This window comes from Manacus candei, unplaced genomic scaffold (genome assembly GCF_025592945.1).
Source record: "Manacus candei isolate 608988 ecotype Guabito, Panama unplaced genomic scaffold, ASM2559294v1 h1tg000057l, whole genome shotgun sequence".
In the NCBI taxonomy this organism is placed as follows: domain Eukaryota; kingdom Metazoa; phylum Chordata; class Aves; order Passeriformes; family Pipridae; genus Manacus; species Manacus candei.
Window position 1 is genome coordinate 3856733 of NW_026138105.1, and position 20677 is coordinate 3877409.

At 44.7% G+C, this 20677-nt stretch overlaps 1 protein-coding gene across 1 annotated transcript in view; it reads left to right on the forward strand.

Moving 5' to 3' along the window:
* The first annotated feature begins 439 nt into the window (after window positions 1–439).
* PTPRT (protein tyrosine phosphatase receptor type T) overlaps window positions 440–20677 on the forward strand; it is a 457975-nt gene continuing 437737 nt past the window's right edge. Inside the window, exon 1 of the mRNA XM_051802833.1 lies at window positions 440–660. Coding sequence (XP_051658793.1) covers window positions 588–660 — 73 coding nt within the window. The 5' untranslated portion in view covers window positions 440–587. The remainder of the gene's footprint in view (window positions 661–20677) is intronic.

Consider the following 20677-nt stretch of genomic DNA (forward strand, 5'->3'; position numbering starts at 1 on the left):
GAACTCTCGAAAGTAAAGTGAATGATGATGGAAATGACTATTTTCGGCTGTAGGTGCCTGTGAGCTGTTCGTATCAGCCGCTCCATCAAAACCCTGCAGCGTCTCCCCCTTGGCTCCGGCAGAGGGTCGCTCCCTCCAATCCCACCCCCAATCCCAGCCCTCCGCTTAACGCCATCCCCTGCACTGACTCTCCACCCGCGCTGGAAACAGGGCAAGGAAAACCTGCGGGCGCTGCTGCGCTCCAGCCGCGCTGCCGCGACGCGTGTGCGCGCAGCGGGGCTCGAATAAGGGCTCCAACCCACCCCCCCCCCGAACCTCTCCTCCCTCCCCCCAGCCGGGGGAGGGGACCGGGGCGGGGGTGCCCCGGCAGCGGGGCCGGCTCTGCGCGGGCGCGGCCGGCGCTGGGCTCGGGGGGCACCTCCCGCCCGCCCCCCGCCCCGCTCCGCTCCCCGCCCGCCGCCGCCACTCCGGCGGCTCCGCCGAGCAGCGCCCGCGGCTCCGGGGCCGCCGCGCTCGGCCACCAATGCGGGGGACAGCGGCGGGCAGGAGGAGGCAGCGGCTCCGCGGCAGGTGAACTCCGGGGAAGGATGACCGGCGTGGCCGCGATCGTCTTTCTCCTGCAGCTCTTCTCGCCCAGGGCGGAGGGACAGGTCTTCCCAGGTGAGTGATGCCCGTGCCCGGCTCGGCTCGGCTCCCCCCCCGCCACCTCCACCGGGTTATCCCCCCGCCGCGGCTCGAACTCTTCGCTTCATCCCTTCCTCTCCGGCCTCGCGGGGAGCTCCCGGTGCGAGCCGGGGATGGAGGCGGCTCGGAAGGCTCTGACCGTGGAGCGAGGAGCCCTCGATGGGAGAGAGAAGCCTCGGTACCCGCGGGTGCCGGAGCCGCCGGGGGATGCGGGAGGCTCTGCCCTGTGCGCGGGGTCCCGGCGGGCTGAGGGCCGGGGCGGGCTCGTTCCGGCCGAAGTTGCGTGTGGCAAGAGGTGAAAGCATCGCTTTTATTCCGAGATTCACGATATTTGTTGAGGGGGTTTTTTTTGGGCGGTAAGCAGCGTTTTACCACCAGTTGGCTCCTGCGGGATGAGCATCGCGGAGGAGCCGCTGCCTTTCCCACCCTTAGAGAAGGGGTCTGGGCTCGGTCTGGGAAGTTCAGTGGCAGTTGTTTCTCCCCTTGTATTTCACAGCTCCGGGAACTTTCTCGGGGGTTCAGCCACTCGCACCGGCTCCTTCCCAGTTGTCACTGTTTCTGTCGCTCTGATGTTAAGGAGTACTTCGCTCCCTGGCATGTGTATAGTAATAGTAGCCGGCTATTTTCCCCCTCCTACGAGTGCCTTTAGGCATAGTTTGAATTACTCGAAGAGGACAGGTGCTTACAGAGCTCGTTTCTTCCTCCTGTGGTATTTTCTAGGTAAACCAAAGATATACGGGTCTTGTTTTTCTCTTGGCAATACAATTGTTTTCTCATTACAGTGTCTTTATGGTAAAAAACCAAACAATTATAACTTTCTTCTCTCCTGACTTCATTTTAAAATATTTTTTTTCTATCTGTATATTTAAGACAAGTAAAATTTCCCTGTGTAACTTTTGCTTAGCGTAGGGATAAATCTCGGTGCTTGTGACTTGGGCACGTTGGAGGTACAAAACTCAGCTGAGTTCATCTCAAATAGTGGAGGATCTGTGTTAGTTCTGCTTTGAGGCAGAACTGGCGGAGTGTCAGGGATGCCGAGGGCTGTGTGCGCCTTCCACCGAGCCCCTGGGTGGCTCAGAGACAAGGCTGGGTGTGAAGGGCCGGGCAGACCCTCCTGGAGGAGATGTTGTCATCAATCCGGCTCACTTTGACACCACCGGGATCTTGTTTAGATTGCTAGGCAACTGCACAGAGTGAGATTTATTAGAGAGGCTGGGAAATCTAACCTAGTTAAATAGCTGCTGCCTTGACTAAGCAATATGTGGATGTTTTTCATCCCCCCCCCCTTTTCTCTCTCTCTCTTCCAACTGTTTTTGTGTTCTCGACACTTGTCATCTCAATTGAGATTAGTTCCTGAGCTTTTGATGAATCATTTAGCCAGATGCTTGGAGAGAAGGGTGTTCTGTGAAAATAGCAAAGTTTTAAGGGGGCAGAAAACACTTTGTATTGGGGGGAGATAATGTAATATGAGCTAAACACATGCAAATTTAAGGATTAGCCAGATGTTTTCCATTATTTTTAGGAAAGCCATGAAATATTTCGTTTTAATTGTCAGTTCAGTGGAAATCGTGACTGTGGGTTTTTTTTAATCATTAGTATCGCCTTCCTCCTTCTGTTTGAGTGCTTCTTACCATTCAAAGTAAGAGGAGGTGATTTTAATAATAATGTTTTCTCAGCTGCTTTTAGTGCTGAAATTAAAAAAAAAATTCTCCTCTTAAACTAAATATCTGGTGTGAAGTGTAGCAGTCTGGACTGTGTCCACAGAGCTGATATTTTTATGGTACAAAGCAGAGTTTTTCAGATGCGTTTGGTCTCTGAAATTTCAGTGAAGTTTGGAGCAGCTCCAGTTCGTGCCGTGGGTGCCTTTCCCCATCTTCCATCAGGTGGTGCTCTCTCCATAACTATTACGATGCAAATACCTCCCGTCTGATTATTTTTCAAAGCCTCTAATGCGTTTATTCAGAAGCCTTTTGTTAAACATCCCGAAAAATCACTGTGCAAGTTGTTGGCTGGGTTTTATTTTTTTTTTCGGTTTGTTTTTTTTAAATGATCGCTGGGCTAAGAAGTGGGAAAGACACAAGTCAAGGCAAAACGTATTCAGTTCCTACCCGATTTGCACAGCTGCTGCTGCTGCTTTGTATTATCCACAACGCAAAATTAGGAATAGTACAAGGAGACAGCAGAATGCTCATGGCTTCTGGAATACCTCGTTTCATGTTGAGGGAGCTGGCTAACACTCGCTCCTTTATGTAATTTCTGTATTGCTCTATTTATAGCTCTTCTTCCCCGCACTTACTTCCAGTTCCTTGCAGCCCTTGTATTTATTTGTAACTCGGGGTATGCTTTTGAGGTTCTAAACTTCTTGTTAGCTTTAGGGTCAGCTGCTGATTTAAACCCTTTACTTTCCCATGGGAGCGACAGAATTAAGACCAGATAATTCTAATAGTTCCCAATCCTTCCAGGATTTCAGAAATGAAGACACTTGGCTTACAGGGAAGTTTTTTCTCCAGAATCAAGCACGTGTGCAATCTTTCTCCCGTCAAATATGTGGGGTATTCTTGCAGTTGCTGTGCACTTTGCTACTGTCTGCTCTGTGAGCATTTTTAGCACAACAGGGCGACAAAAAGAGAGATTCAAGTCACTTGCAGTTGTGAAAAAAACATTTGGGGCAAAGCAGGGCAGTGGGTTTACATTGGGGCTGTTGACCCGAACACCAGGTTGTTTGACACTTGTTTTAATTCTGGTTTCAGTGTCTGCTTTAATATTTTTTTTGCCTCCCATACTTGTTGTCTCTTGGTGGCAGAGCTCCTGAATGCTTGGATGTGGAGCTGCTGTCAAAGGCTGCTACTACACTGGAAAGTTATGGCAACTGAGAGTTCATTACAGCAGGTTTGTCCAGGGAGGACACATGATGGAAAGGGAGCAAAGAGGAAGGAAATTTGGGGGGGAAGCTTTAATTTAGTAGGAGTTCATTTACTGGGATTTTCCTGTCAGTAAATTGGCGATGAAAAACGGGTCTTTCTGAGCGAGCTGCTCTGTGTGGCAATTGTTAACAATGCAGCCATTTAACTCAATAATCACTTTTCTCTCCCTCTGGGGAGCTGTTAGCGCCACAATTCCACTTTATTTTTATCCCTGGCTGGCTCGATTTGTTTTCTAATACATAAACAATTAATACTAAGAAGGTGATGTTGTGGAACTGCCTGTTTCGACAGTGGCGACGAAAGGTCACTGTGTGTATAAAGGCGTTTGTGAATCTCTGAGGGATAATCCTTCTCTTTTACAGATGCAGAGCCCTTTTTTACCATCCACCCTCCTGGAAGTCCCTCAGCTCTGCTTTTCTTGTTTAATTGGACTTTTAAAGTCTGCTATGCTCTGTGTGCAGGCCCATGTGCTCTAGTTTTCATTAATATTATGGGGATGATTTGGGGCTCTTACTGTAGAATATTACAGTATTTTTTTTTAGAAGGCACCTTCGTTGTTACCATGGAAACCCGAATAGTGGTAAAGATGTAGGTCTGAGGCTCTGAACCTCGAAAGCCATGGACAAGGGTTGTTTCTTACAGGAACAATTACTTTTGTATATAAAATCCAGTTAAGTGGAGAGAAGAAAGGGAAATAAATTGATCTGTTCAGCATTGCACTGACAATCCTTTTGAATAACATTCAGCACAGAAGGATCAGTGTCTCTGATTCTCTCTCTGTATGTGTACAGTGGGTTTTTTTTAAGCTCCTTATTTATCATAATAGTTGTTTTATGCCACTGGTAATTTCCCTTGTAATTTTATAAGTGAGGTGAACGAATGTGTATTGGCAGGTATTGTTCTTTGCCTGAATGGGAAGAGCTGAATGTACAATGGAGAGGTGTGCAATGGTAGCACTGGAGCTGAAATATTTTGGCAACGAGCAATTTTGAGACTGACTTAATGTGGCCTTAATTACAAGAAAATAATAAAAATAGCAGATGTTGTCTGAAATCCACCTACTGAAATCTGATTGTAGACATGGGTTTGTGCACGGATGTGAGCAATAATACTGTGTTTTGCCATAGCAGTCCTGCAGCCTGGCCAACATCCACACAAACTCTCATGGTGTTTGGGTGATGAGCAGCAGGATGTGTGTGTGCATTGCTATATAAAGCCCTGTGTCTTTTTAGAGAGATTCCTTAATTTTTTATGGAGACTGCTTCAGTCTGTTTCCTCGGTGCCTTGTAATACACAAATTAAATATGTAACCAAGCCTCTAAAACATGCTCGTAGGTACATTAATAGATGAGGCTTTCCTTGCATGTGTTCTAAACAGCAGCATCCAGAGATCATCTGCTGCTATAAGAGACCCAAGTTGCAATCCAGGTTTCCCTCTGTGATGCAAAAGATCTGTGCCTACCAGTGCATCAGTACCAGAGGGTCTCAGTTCTACAAAGAACAGCTCGTGGGTTGATATTTCTTGGCTCTGTGTTCATGTTCTTGATAAGAATATGGTATACTTGGCTCTTATGGTGTTCCTTGAGCATTTTCTGGAGCAGTATTACTTGGCTCATTGAAGCCAGTGTATTTGGCCTAGAGTCACTTTTTCTTGGTACCCCTCACTTCTCCTAATTCTCTAATTTTTTTGTTTGGCTGATGCTCTCTGTTTTGGTGCTTGGATGTCATTTCATTTGGATGGTATCTGCTATTTTTTGAGAAATCCTTACCCACCTCTTAACCTACCACCTTCCTGGCCCTGTGTAGTCTCTTTGAATGCCACTTGCTTCCCACTGTCCTGCTCTTTTCTGGCAAACCCAGAGGAAAAGAACACAAAGGTGGTGAGTGTTGTTGATGGCTTTGGTAAGGACTTCTTACAGCCTGGTCCTATCTTCTCCTGCACTTGTAATTACATAACAAGCAATCCCTTTTAGGGTTCATTATTGCAGGCTCTAAAGATCATGCATCTTCAGGGTAAAGGAGACAATTACTGTGTCTTGATCGGACTATGCATCATTTAATCAGACCCTCTTGTTTTTTAATATCCAATAAATACATCCCATCTATCACTGTGGTTCAGAGATGTCAGATACTTTCCAAACTGGATGACAGGGCACTGCACACTCCAGAAGAAAATGCTGAGAAGTCAGTCAAAGAAAACAAGGAAAAAGAAGACTAAGTGTTGTTTAATGCCACAGTTAAAGATGATGTAATTCTGGGCAGTGTATCCATGTGGTAAACAGGACAAGAAACCCCAGGAAGAAAAAACCTACTTAGTGCTTGGTCTCCTCTGGCTTTCTTGTTTTCTTTTAACTGGTGCTTGTAAATCAATTCAAGGCCAGCAGCTTGATTTTTTTTTTTTATTTTTTTTTCTTTTCTCCAGCAAGATCCCTCAGGGACTGTGGAATTGGGAATTCAGGCTCACTTGGTGAATTCTGCCGCGGTTTGAAGCGGTGCAGCTCACGTAGTTAAAGAATGATTGAGCTGCTTATGAATTTGGGGAGGATGGGACCTGGCTCTTGTTCCTTGATATTTTTGAGTTCATCTCCCAGGAAGGCTGTGGGGTTTGACAGCTGATGATGCTGTGTGGGCACAGATGGGTGCTGCAGCCCGAGCAACCTGCGGTCCCACAAACCTCTTTGTTCAGCCCCGCCGGCCCCTTTGTGCTGGGAGTGCTCTGCGTCCCTTGTCTCGTGGTTTGCTTGCTGAAATGCCTTCAGATCTGACTTCAGAGAGGAAACAGAGTTTACCACGGTGTTTTTTTTCACATACATCCTTGTCAATCTCAGCTTCGTTCCTGCGTAGTGACTATGTGGAATCACTGGGAAGCAGCTCTTGGCTGTGAATTCAGCTGTATGTCAAGGAAAGTAGGGCTGCTCGCTCTTGTCCTCTGCAGTGCTGCAAAGAACAACAAAATCGAGAGTATTACAACTTAAACCAGAATTGATCCATTTTTACACTGAGGATCAATCCTTCCCTCTTTGAATCTGAAAAAAAAATATCATTACCTGCATGAGTAGAAGTAGAGCTTCATGCTGTGCTGGGGATGTTATTGAAGTGTTATGCTTTTGACTTCAGTACTGCTGAATTTGTTGCTTTTACTGGAATTACCTTAATCTGCACATGTGTGGATCTTAATTCCTTTAGTACTGACTCAAAGGTCAGCCCTCAATAGTGTGGGGGGGAAGGAATCCTAAATAGGCAAATACAATAACTCTGTGCAGTGGGCTTTCAGGTTTGGTGTTTTTGTTTTTTTTTAATGTAAACTGTGGAGTTAGGATTGGTAATGGTGCCATGTGGGTTTATTTAAGAAGATGATGATGGTTTGAAGAAGTGTTGCTCTGTGGAGAGTATGTGTGACTGTGACCACCTAGCAGAAGTAGGGCGTGAAGATGAAGCAGGGGAGGAAGAAGGGAATTAAAGCAACCTGACTGCTGTATAGATGGGTCTGTCTTGCTTTAAAAATACTTACTGGAATTGCAGCAGCATTTGCTGGATAAGCAGAAGAGCACGTTTGTCAGCAGGATGGGAAGCTGCTGTGCTTGATGGTTCATTTCTCCAGAAAAGGGATTTGCTGTCAACGTACACCCATTTGTGTGCAGGCAGCCCAAATCTCATTCTGCATTTCCAGGTGTGAATGCAGTGCTCTAATGGAAACAGTTGTTGCTGCAACCGTGGAGGGTAATGTATTTCTGCCACAGTCAGTTATTTCTCAGGGAAATATTTCATGTTCTGATGCTTCTGCAGAGGTGTGTGTTTAAAAAAAAAAACCCAAACAGCTAAGCCAAGAACCTGTGTGTGTGTAACTCCACATTTGGCTGCTTTGGGTTAATATCAGGAATTTTTACCTGGTTCTTTGTTCCTAAGAACAGAAGAGCACTGAGATAAAGATTAATGAGCTATTTCTAGTGTTTTCCATGCACGTCCACCTGTTTGCAAGAGGTGTATCTACCTGCATGTCTGTTCTAGCAGCTGGACCTGCTTTCTCTAGTCTTCAGCTTGGCTGAGCAGAAGTGCTTGTTACCTTCCTTCTCATCCTGGACTTGATAGGCAGTTCTCAGTCTGTAGTGGTACTAAACCATCTCCTAATGAGTATCTTTATCAGAAAGTTCCTTTTTCCCTCTTTATTCTTTATCAGACTTAAAGAAATATACAATTTCATTGTATAATAACTTCAAAACTTTCGAGGAGCTAACTGTGCTAAATGTTTCAGAGGCACAAAATTAGTCTTTTTTTTTTTCTGTACCCTGAAGAACGTTCTCATCTTGCAGTTGTGCAAGAGAGAAAACAGCAGAAGAAATGGGAGCAGTGCCCCCAGAGGGTGGCAGCTGACAGGGTGCTGGTGTGTTTGGGTGGGTGTGATGACCCACCTTAAGGGGGAGGAAGCACCTAGAGAAGGAAAGGTTAATTATGGAGAAGGTGATGGCAAGGTCAGTGTGCTGAGATTGCAGCAGTGGGAAGGGACAGGTAGGAACAGAAATAGAAAAGGTAAGAGAAATTTGACAGAATAGAAACAGGGAGGAAGGAAACACAAAACAAAGCTCAGAAGTGAGCTGCTGTTGGATGCCTGCAGGCTGGGAACGTGTTTGGCACTGCCATCAGCTCCCTTTTTGTAAGCTAAACGTCCACCAGAGTTGTTGTGAGACAGCTTGTTGCTGCAGATTTTGGTCCTTAGGCCAAAAGCTGGGCTGAAGGGCCTAGTTCTTGTCCTTCCTTAATTTCTGTGATTGAGCAGCTCTTGACAAACCAAAGGGATATGAATATTTTGAATCTGCCATTCCAGGTTTGCTTAGAAAAGCATATATTTACCTATTATATTTGCCAGTTGCTAATATTTTAAGAGCCTTAAACATGCCAGAAGCAGTTCTCCCTGCTTTTTCGCTGGCTCAGCTGGTGTTTCCTAGCTCTGCTCATGTGTTCACACTACAGTTGCACACTGTTTATTTCAGTAATGAAGAAGAATAAGAATGTGAAAGGAAGAGACTTTGATATATTTACCTTCTGAAAAACACTGCTCTCCCACCCTGTCTGTACCAGGGGAGCTCAGGAGCCAGAGCAGCTCTGTCTGGTACCTCAGTGCATTGCTGGGCTCGGGTCTGAGCCCGTGCCAGGCAGCCCAGATGTGGCTGTTTTGTGCAGCAGCCAAACCAAATTAAACATCCAGAATTCACTCAGTCCATCAGCCACCTGAAACAAGTTGCTCCAGTTCTGGGCCCCTCAGTTTAGGGAGGATATTGAAGTGCTGGAGCATGTCTAGAGAAGGGCAACGAGGCTGGTGAAGAGTCTGGAGCACAAGTGCTGTGAGGGAGCTGGGGGTGTTGAGCCTGGAGAGGAGGAGGCTCAGGGGAGACCTCCTGACTCTGCAACTCCCTGACAGGAGGAGGGAGCCGGGGGGGGTTGGTTTCTTCTCCCAGGAACCAGCAGCAGGACAAGAGGGCACAGCCTTGAGCTGTGCCAGGGGAGGTTTAGGCTGGACATTAGGCAGAATTTCTTTACAGAGTGCTCAGCCATTGGAATGGGCTGCCCAGGGAGGGGGTAGATTCCCCATCCCTGGAGGTGTTTAAGGACAGACTGGATGTGGCATCAGTGCCATGGGCTGCGTGACAAGGTGGTGTTGGGCCAAAGGTTGGACTGGATGATCTCAGAGGCCTTTTCCAGCCTGGCTCATTCTGTGATCTTTACTCCTTCCCTTCGAAAACCTGGGTTTGAACTTCACTGTAGATTGAGGCAGAGAGCTTTTATTGCACTGTTGGCTCTGACTGTCCAGCCCAGTAAACCTGATAAATCTGACTTTCAGATGGGTGCCATCCAGCTCTCTGTGCCCCCGAGGTGTGGCTGGTTTTGCCAGAACTGACTCATTCCCTTCAGGGCTGTGGCTCTCTCCGCCGTGCCCTGCTTGTGTCCTGCCTGGAAAGGCAGGTAAAGAGGCAGGGAGGGCTGGTGTGCTGCCAGCAATCCAGGGATTCCGAGGTGCTCCTGGGTACAAACACATATATTTAGCTGTTTGCCAGGGATGCCTCTGCCTGGTTTAATTGCACCCTCTGTTTAATTTTGGGATGCAGGAATTCCATTAAATCTAGGACCCAGTTGAGAAGCTTCCACAAATGATCTAAAAATTTGTAAGAAAAGAGCTGTTCTGAAACAAGCAGTTCCCTGCAGTTCTTGAGATTCAGATACTCCAGAATCAGGGAAAAGAAATCCATGTGATCTAGTGCAAAATAACACCTTTCAAAAAAACCCGTTGTGGTGTAGTTTTTAAAGGGATTTTTACTGTGCAAATGGTGGTCAAAACACTGCTTCAGCTTCCTGAATAAATTACTTCTGTTAGCGATGGGATTTCCTACACAAACAGTAAATATTTTTATGATCAAAACATGGGAGATGGTTTATGTACTAACAGTTATCAGCACGTGGTAGGAATGATCAGAGAAGTGGAAAGCTTGGAAATAAACACACTGTCTCTGTTGGCACAGGGATAACCCTGGAGACTGCCAAGGCCAGAGCCTGCAAAAATAAGAAAGTATAATTAATTGTCCTTAAATGAACTTACCAAACAAAAATAACCCTTTTTGAGTAAACACTGAACTTTGCATTTTTTATATTTTTTTTTATTATAAAGCTCTTCTATGTGCTGAAGGTTTTAATGTTCTGTAATGTGCTAATTAATATTTCTGTGCATGTTTAGTGTAAATAAAAATTAACATAGTGTAGCTGCACTGGACATCTGTTTTACCCTGGTACTTTGATTTATTTTTTTTTCCCTATTAATAATACAAAATTATTTCTCAAAATGGCTGGGAAGTAATAATTTAGAACATTACTTGGTGGTTTTTGAAGGTCAGTTGGCTGCTGTTTATATTATATTAAATCATTCCTGGTTTTGTTGGGTCTTTTTTAAAGAGGTTTTTCTTCCTTCCAGTGGTTCCTTGGCCTGTGTTGATGTGAAAGGCTTTCATGGAAAGAAAGCAGAGAACTGTTGTTTCCCCAAAATCTCTGTGCTGATGAGCTGCTCTTGCCAACAAAATACTAAATAAATGTATTTCATTGAAAGAAACACGAATTTTCCTTGTTTTCTCTAGTGTAATTCCCAGTGGTCACTGACTTCAGGGTGATCTGCAGGTATTTAAAACCTGAAGCAACAGCAGCAGCATCAGTACAAACACTCCAAACTTGTATTATCCTCCTTAGCAAGTGGAATTCATGTTAAAATTGCAGAAGGAAGTACAAAACGAGTGTTGGGATTATATAGTTGTATATAATAATTTATATTTATATTTATATATAATGTGTTTCCTCATAATACAGGGGGTGGCAGGAATATCACTCATCAGATTCAGACTTCAGGTGCAATTCCCATTAAAGGTAAAGAAAAGTTAGAAGTAGTTCCTTTATAAGCTTTTCTTAGTGCTGATGAACTCTGTTTTTTAAGAACTGAAAATTTCAAAAATATGATCAGAATTGAGAGTCTTGGGCAGAAATTGAGCCCAAATCTTGGGAAGTATTTCAATATGGATCAGAGTAAAGTTGTTCAAAGTGATTTTGAGTGGATAAGAGAAATCTGGGAGTGATTAATGCTGAGATTTTTTGAGAGGACTGACTGACAATTGATGGTGTATTTGCATAAAACCAAGTACACTGAGGGCAGAATGTGCCACCTGCTGTGTTTGTATTTTTAAAAAAAGTATGCCAGGGTGTTTTTTCTGTCTGGAATATTCCCCTCAACCCTGTACATCATCTTAGTTCTAAGAGTGACAAATTAACATACTGAGAATACCCACAAGTGGCAGCAGCTTCTCTTTTAAACAGAGATTTACAATATCTAAATATATTTAACTTCTGGACCTGTAACTGAGGATGGAGCTGGGAAGGGGAGAGCACCTCAGAGGGAAAGAAGGGAGAATTATTTAATGTACACTGAAAGGAATAAAAAAAGATTAAAACAAGAGAAGAATTATTTTTAACATTAAGAAAATCTTAGAGTGGGTCCATGAGGCAGTGGAATTGTGTCCCAGAGGAAATGGTGGAAACTCTGTTGCCTGAGTCATTTTAATTTAGGACAAAATAATTGACTGTGTTTTGTAGAGAGGAAAAAAAAAATACTGTACTGGAATGGAATAATCCACTGCAAGTTTTTCTTTTGCCTGTGAGTTCCTAAGTTTCTTATAATGCTGCTGAAGAGGAAAAAGAGGAGGAGGTATAGCAATGAAAAAAAAAAAACCAGGGAAAAGGATGCTGTATTTAGCATATAATAAGTGTAAATAATAACACTTACTAAAAGCTTCTCCACTGTGTTTTAATTAATCTGATTATCTCTTGCATATCTGTTAAATACCAGCAGCTTTATGGTGAAGGCAAGATTGCCCCTCCAAATCCTTGTTACTCCTCCCCATCCCCAAATCTGTGTTCAGACCCCGTCTAACCCGGGGGCAAATAGAGAGTGTGGTACTAAAACAAAAAAAACCAAACAACTCAGTGAAAAACACCCCACACAAACAAACTGCTGCAGTCTCAGACAAAAAAAAAAAAATAAAAAAAAAAAGAACCAAACAGAAAAGCAGCCCAAACAAAACAACAAACCCCAATTATAAGTGCAATATGCGATTTGTAAGTGCTAAAAAGGCACATAATGTACCAGTCAGAGAGAGGGGGAGTGTGAAGCGTGTGATGTCTTATTTCTGCACGAGGTTCCTGGGTGGTTGTGGGTGAGCTGTTGAAGGGCTTGGGCAGGGGGAACATCAGCTGTTAACCCAGTGGGGGCTGAGCTGGGGGCTGGATATAACACCCAAAAGGGCTTTATGTGTCTCATCTGCAGCTGAAATCGGTGCTGCTGTTTCCTAAATGTAGGATTAATGCAGATTCCCAAGGGCTCTGAAAATCCCTGAGCTTCCAGTGGGGAATGTGGTGTTGACATGGGGCTCTTCCCTTAATCTCTGAGTCCCTGAAGTGAAAGGGTTGAACACAGAACTGTGAGGTGGGTGGTGAGGGAACATTTCTGAAGGGCCAGAAATTCTATAGCTGTGGAGAAACCTGAGAGGAAATTAATAATTCTCTCTGTGGAGCTCAGTTTGCATAGTGTGCAGTAAATAATGCATGGGGCCACGGAGCTAACAATGAGAATAAACCAAAATACCCAAGAGCTGCTCCTTCAGTCAGGCCCATCCATCTTTTGCATAAACAACAAAAGGTCCCGTGGCAGAAAAGTGTGTGATCAGGAGATTTTATTTGTTTGTTTGCTTTTTTTAAACTCAAATTTGCAAGAGGATTGACACAATTTTGTGGTCAGCCTTCTATTGGTGCAATTAGAGAGCTTGATTATTTATTGATGTTAATATTACTTTTTTCTTGGACTCCTTTTGTGATAGGGAAGCCCATCACCAGAGGTGCTCAGTAATTTAGGGGCTTCTCTTTTTGACTGCATGAATGTTCTGTGGGGGCTTTTGCTGCTGCTTTGGAGTCATGAGCTGGTCTGGGTGTAACTCTGCGATACCCTGCCTTGTCTTTTTTTTTTTAATACAATATCACCCCAGAATTGATAAAGTAGGGATATGAACAGAAGTTTGGCTATTTGGGCAGAGTAAAGTACTTTTCTAGCCTAAATCATTCCATCATTCTGTGTTGTGAGAGAAGCTTATGACAGGTCACAAAAATTTGGGAGAAGTGTGGTGGAATTAATAGATTTGCTTTTTGCTGTCAAGAATTTAGATCCCACTGACATCTAATTCATGCAGCAAGGCAAGGCTGTCACCTCTGAGGTTCTGTCCGTGCCAGAAAGGTGATTTAGTTCATTTTTCAGAACTAGATGGCACTTGGAATATTTGTTTTATGGGAACTCAGGAGGAAAACAGAGCTCTGGAAACTTAAACTGTGGTTTATTGATGAGTGTCTGTAGAGCTGGACAGACAGCTTCTCCATAAGGTGATCATGGAGGGCTGCCAGGGACTGTATTTGTGGTTTAGACTTGACTTGCAAAGAGACAGACTGTAATTATTTAGGATCTGTGGTTTTATAATTGTTTACTACCTGAGGCTTTGTGGTACACTCCTTGTTGGACTGAAAATCAGCACCTTGTATGCAATTAAGATCACCGTGTGCTTTGCTCACTTTAGCTGGAATAGTAGAAAGCTGGGTGGGGAAACCAGTGCTGTTGCAATTATATTGAATAGTTTGAATCCCATTAAAGGAAAAAAGGAGGAGAGAAAATGCTGTTATTTATCAGTCAACTTGAGGGAATTCATGTCTTCTGAAAATTAGCTTCAATCTTATCCTTTTGCTATTGTTCTCAGCTTGTATATTATTGTAGATTTAAAGAGAACAAATTATAATGAGTTTCTTTAAATTTATTTTTTTCCTCTTTCTTTATACCCTCAGGCTTCCAACCCTTTTTCCTTACTCTGCTCTTTGCTTTTGCAAGCCACATAGTGGCCACTCATTCCCGCTGTGCCCGTGTTCCTGCAGTGCCCATCAGTGTTTGGGGATGTTCTGGGAATTTATTGTGGCAGCAGTTGTGTGTGTCTGTGTGCTCACAACATGTGCCCAGTAAACCTGCAGATCCATTCCTGTTCGGAGGCTGTAAAGGTGCCTGGATTTATTTAGGAATCCTCTAAATCCCCCCTGTAGCAGTTCTGTTGAGAAGAGTTAAAAGGTTAAAAAAAAAAAAACCCAGTGATTAAAAACGTTTTAGCAGATCTTTTTTCTAAGAGGATTTTTTTTTTTTAGTCTTTGGTCTTAAAAATTTAACTTCTTACATGTTTTATGGAGGGAAGACAGAGCAGTGATGGCTTTGTGCCATGGTGTTGGTACAAGGAGGGAAGGTCCCTGTGGAGGGGATCATCCCATGTTGTTGGGCTGCCAGCAGCTCCTGGGCTTTGTTTTCCCAAGGCTGGTCCTTCAGCTCATCCCAACCAGCCACCAGTGCATCCCCACAGGCCTGCCAGGGGCTGCTGCTTGGTAAAGCATCTTCTGGTGAGAATGAACACCAGGGATCTTGAAATCTCTAAAATATCCAGCAGAGCAGGGCAGGGATTGTCCCCCTGTGCTGGGCACTGCTGAGGCCACATCTTGAATTATGAGTTCAGCTTTGGGCTCCTCATGACAAGGAAGACACTGAGGGGCTGGAGTGTGTCCAGGGAAGGAAGGGGCTGAAGGACCAGGAGCAGCTGAGGGAGCTGGGGGGGGCTCAGCCTGGAGAAAAGGAGGCTCAGGGGGGACCTTCTGGCTCTGCAACCCCCTGACAGGAGGGGGGAGCTGGGGGGGGTCAGGCTCTGCTCCCAGGGAACAAGGGACAGGACAAGAGGGAATGGCCTCCAGCTGTGCCAGGGGAGGGTTAGATTGGGTATTGAGAAAATTTCTTCACTGAAAGGATTGTCCAGCACTGGCACAGCTGCCCAGGGTAGTGATGGAGTCCCCATCCCTGGAGGGATTCAAAAGCTGTGGAGATGTGGCCCTTGGGGACATGGTTTAGAGGTGGCTTTGTCAGTGCTAGGTTAGTGGTGGGACTCTGTCTCAGAGGTCTTTTCCAAACTAAGAGATTCTGTGATTTGATGTTGGGGAAGAAGCGTGTGACAAGTTGTAAAAATCTGGGAGAAGCATGGTGAGATTTATAAATCGGCTTTTTACTGTCATGGATTTAGATTCCACTGGCATCTAATTCACACAGGAAGACAAGGCTGTTGCTTTTTAGACTCCTGTCTGTGTTAGAATAGAAACTTAGTTCATTGTTCAGAAATAGATGGACCTTGGAATTTTTCTCTTACGAGAACTCAGTACAAAACAGAAGTCTGGAAACTTAAACTGCAGTTTACTGGTAATACATGTCTGTAAGATGTGGACAGTAATGAAATGGCACAAAGTAGTGGGAACAGGAATCACATATTCAAGCTGAATATTTATGTATGAATTGACCTTGACTCTTTCTACTCCCTGACCTTTTAATGTTTTAAAAATAAACTAAATACCCATAAAATTATTTGTTGTATTGAATACTGTTCCCTTGGATACCTCTCTTCAGATAATAACTTTGATTCTGAAGATATTAAGGAGGAGGAGAATGTTTGTTTATGTTGCTGTTTTATAGCAAGGAGAATTGAGTACAGGAACATTGTCTGTAACATATATGTAATTGCACAAGGAAATGATTTAAAGAAAATGTATTTGAAGATGAACATGGATCAAGGTCTTCCCCTCCCCCAGCCCTTTATAATACTTCACTGTTAATTAATTCCTTCAGAAGTAGGGATATTTCAGCCCTCTCTCTGCTGCTGGTTCTCCAGGACAGTCAAAGAGCTCTGACTCACCACACTTGCATTTTGTACTCTCAGAGGTGAGAATGAAACCTCACCCTTTTTAGCAGCTTTAGCTTTCGAGGTGACAAAGCAGCCTGTTGAATGCTGTGCTGAAACCATGCAGGTTGTGAGAGCAGCTCCTTCCCTTCACAGCACTGCTCATACTCAGGGATTTCTGGATTGGGAGGTACTCCATCAGGAGACAGATGAATCTTTGGTACTGTGCTTAGATTGGGGATTTTGGGGGCTCAGTCCTCTGTTGCACGCTCTTATCCCCTGCCTGTTTTATAACCCTGGACAAGTGAACTTTTCCCATGTCTCAGTTAAGTCTAATGTAACTGGCAGAGGTGTTTCTTTTCTATCTCACAGGAGCCTGGAAGAGCTTAATGAGCACTTGTGACATATATCAAGATCTCTTGATGAAAGGTGATGAGTGCAGTGTGTTTTCAGGCTGGCTCCCCTCTCCCAACAGCATCACATGATACCTTCTCTAGAGTTTTTGCTTAGACCTTGGCTGTCTCCCCTGAACATGTGTTGAATGACATCAGTAGAGCTGCTTATTTTTTACCTTCCAAGAGTTTCTTATCACTAAGCAGTGCCAACTCTTCCTTGTAGGAAGAGATCCATAGAATCACAGAATGTCTGAGGTTAGAAGGGACCTTAAATATTATCTAATTCCACCCCCTGCCATGGGCAGGGACACCTTCCACTAGACCAGATTTTTCATAGCCTTGAACACATCCAGGGATGGGGCAGCCACAGCTTCTCTGGGCAACCTGTGTCGGGGCCTTCCCACCCTCCCAGGGAAGAATTTCTTCCCAATATCTAATTTAAACCTGCTCTTTTTCAGTGTGAAGCCATTCCCCCTTGTCCTATCACTACATGCCCTTGTAAATACATTTCTTCTGGGCTCCCTTCAGGTGTTAGAAAGCTGCAGTGTGGTCACTCTGCTACCAGTCCTCTACTAAGCAGCAGGAATGAGAGCTGGTGGTGTCAGAACTTGAATACTGAGTCATTTTCCAGAACTTTAGAGTGTGAGAGCGTTGTATCTTAAACTTGTTTGCCCTTGTTGCCTTTCCCAGCCAAAGCCTAGAGGTCAGGGTTAGAAATAAATCTGTGCTTTCATAGTGGAGACAGGCCAGATAAATAATGGTTTTACTGGGGGTTGCTGGGAGAAGGTGGTATAATTCTTTTGGGGAGCTCCTCTAGGCTGGGGCTGTGTATAACCTTGCTAACAAAAGACATCAGAGAGCTTTACTGGAAGATGTGATGTGGGTGCCTTGCTCCCCAGAAATGAGTTTTGTGTTTCCTTGGGCAAAAGAAAACTTCCCTAAGCCCTTGACCCCAGTGCTTCTCTTCTTCCAGCTGGTTGGACTTGGGTTATAACCTGCCTTAAATATTAGACTGTGCCTGAATGAGCAGTGGAGCCACATTTGTGTCATTTTAGCGCAGTGGATGCCTGGGGATGTCTCCATCATAAATGAATTCTGGGACTTGCCTTTTTGGAAGGTGCTCTGTGTCAGGTGCCAGATGCATCAAGGCAGGGCAGCCAGTGATTTTTCACACAGCTGGCACATCTGCTTTTTAAGAAAGATGGTGTGAGAGCAGATGTACAAATGCTGGCAAGTGCAAGAGGTTGGTTTTTGTTGGTTTTTTTTTTTTTTTTTTTCATTTTACGGGTTGTGAAGAATTGATTTTTGAGGTGAAACCATCCTTTTAATTTGTGATGGATTTATGTCTGTGGTGTACTAGAGAAGAACTTTAATGCATTTCTTTTGGGCATTGAGGTCACTTTTATAATGGACCCAGGTCATTCTGGTTTGTCATACAGTGACAAGTTTGAGAGGTGAAGCACAAAGCTATTCAGGTGGGCTCTTGGTTTTCCTCCTGAGTGAAAACACAGCGTTTAATGGGACTTCTGAACCTGTCTCCTCACCCCAAGTCAGCCAGAAGTTCCTATTATCTTTTTCAAGTGTGTCTGATATGAACAGTGAAAATGCCTGCAGTTTAAAATGGCCTAATGGTGCTTTTTACCTTCCTGATGTGTAGATGCTCAAGTACATGCAGAGAGCTGTGCAGCTGTCACCTTAAATGGCATCATGGAATTGAACTGCAGAGTGGCTGAGGTGAGGCAGGACCTCTGGAGATGGTTTAGACCAACCCCCTGCCCTGTGCAGGGTCACCACCTCCAGTGGGTTGCTCAAAGCTGAGTCCATGTGAGTTCAAATACATCTAAAGGTGGAGACTCACATTCCCTCTGGGCAACCTGTGCCATTGGTGGACCCACCTTCACAGTGGAAAAGCTTTTAATTTTCACGTTTAAATGGAATTTACTGTGTTTCAATTCGTTTGAAATGTTTTGCCTCCTGTCCTTTCACTGGATCCCAGTGAGAGGAGTCGGGTTCCATCTTTTTTCCTCCTTCCCATCAGGTGTTTATGGACACTGGTAAGACCACATGAACCTTCCTGAGGCTGAGCTTTCCCAGCCTCTCCCTGTGTGTTGGGTGCTCCAGTCCCTTCATTGCCTCTTGCTGGATTTGCCCCAGGACATCCATGTCTGTCATGTCATATTTGTCTGTGCATGTGCACAAACACACGTTGCAATTCTCTCTGAACAGACCAGCCCTGGTGCAAAACCCCTTTGTACTGTCACCTTTTTCTGTCTATCTTCAGACATAAATATATTCTAGGATTTTATTTGGAGGTAGCTGATGCATAGGGCAGGATTTCCCAGGTGGCTCTTGCTTGATTAAATTTCAGTGTGTGCTTCATCAAATATTTGGCTTTGCTGAATAAATTGGTATATTATGTTCATCCTGATTTGCTGTCTCAGTGCTGTCCACTAAGTACAGAAAGATAATAATCAGTGTGTCAGGAGCTCTTATATTTTCATTTAAGGGAAAACATACTAATTCTTTCTTGAGAAAATATAGAAGAGGGTAGAGATATATATATTAATAAAATGCTGACTTATCTACAATGGTTTTCCTGTAATCTGAGACTTTTTTTTTTTTAAGATCTCTTGAATTACTTATTTGGCTCTTTTGGAGATCTGAAACTGCTTGTAGTACTTGGACCTCATTAAAGTCTGGAAGTATCCCTGCTGTCTTTTTGGATATCAGGAGTAAACTTAGTTTAGAACTAAATTTAGAGTGTTTGAATTTTGTAAATGGAAAAATCAAATTCAGTTTTCTCTCTCATGGTTTGCTGAATGGGTTGGGGCTGTTTGTGGTGTAACTTAGTCGACCCTTTTATAGGGAGTGGTGCTACCATGTGCAGTGTTGTATATTTGACACCTCCAAAATCCTTTCTCTCCTAGCACTCTCTTTTTAAACTTATTTTTGCGTTTTTTTCACATCTTAAAATAGCAGTCTTTGTAGGAAAAAGAGAAGGGCTTTTTCAGTGATGGAGCCAAACTTGACTAGAGAAAGCTCCCAGTAGAAGTAGATTCCTGCCCCATGTTGAGGGTATGGACTGTCTGCCCAAACCATTTGGTTTATTTATCCTGTGGGATCCATGTGTGGATCTGTTGGTATCCCCAGTCCCCATTACAGGTTTGACAGTGCTGCTGTTGCCCTGCTTGGCCCAATCTTGATAAATTTAACAGTTTGCAGAATATTACTTTACCTTCCTGCCTGCAGTGGTCTGCAGACTGCAAGAGCTGCAAGTAGGCCTGGGAACAGGGAACATTTTAGATATGTGTGTTATACAGGGTAAGAGAGCTCCTCAGGGCAGGGCTGGACTCTGCTCTGAACTCCTGGAGCTTTAATGAGGAAGGACATAGGAATTTATCTGGACTTGGACATGAGCTCAGTAGCATGACAAGTGTATCACAGATTCATAGAATCAGCTGGGTTGGAAAGGACCTCTGAGATTATTAAGTCCAACCCTTGGTGCAACCCCACTGTGGTTCCCAGCCCATGGCACTGATGCCACATCCAGTCTCACCTTCAGCACCTCCAGGGATGGAGAATCCACCCCCTCCCTGGGCAGCCCATTCCAATGGCTGAGCACTCTCTCTGGAAAGAATTTCTTCCTAATGTCCAGCCTAAACCTCCCCTGGCACAGCTTCAGACCCAACCCTCTTGTCTTACTGATGGTTGTCTGGGAGAAGTAGCCAGGTGGGGGTCGGGCTCAACCTCCTGTCAGGGAGTTGCAGAGTCAGGAGGTCTCCCCTGAGCCTCCTCCTCTCCAGGCTGAGCCCCCCCAGCTCCCTCAGCCTCTCCTCACAGCACTTGAGCTCCAGTCCCTTCCCCACCCTCTCTGCTCTTCCCTGGCCCTGCTCCAGCCCCTCACGTTCCCTGAGTCTCAAGTCACTCCTGCTTCAGGATGATTCTGCTCTGGATCAGGTGATTCCTGAGGTTGTACAGGCTCCTCTCTGGCTGTGGAGAGGCTTTGGTTTGTGTCAGAGTGTTCGCAAGGGAACAGCCACAGCCAGATCAGGGTCAACCTCAGTGTGTCTGTAACAGCCATGAGTCCTCTCGGATGGTGGGTGTTCCCCCATCATAATGTCCCAACTCCTTTCTGAAACTGGAGAACTTCACCTCATTAGAGCCAGCCCTGAGGACTTCCTACCACTCTGGGCAGAGAAGGGAAGAATTTCCCTGTGCCAGTGCAAGATGTGATTCTCCTCGTGCAAGAATCTGTCGGTGTCTGCATCTCATTCCTTCCTTATGGACTTGGGGAGCAGGGAACCTCTTAGTGCAGGGCTGTTCATCAGGCACTGATGTCTTTGGGACCAGGGGCAGG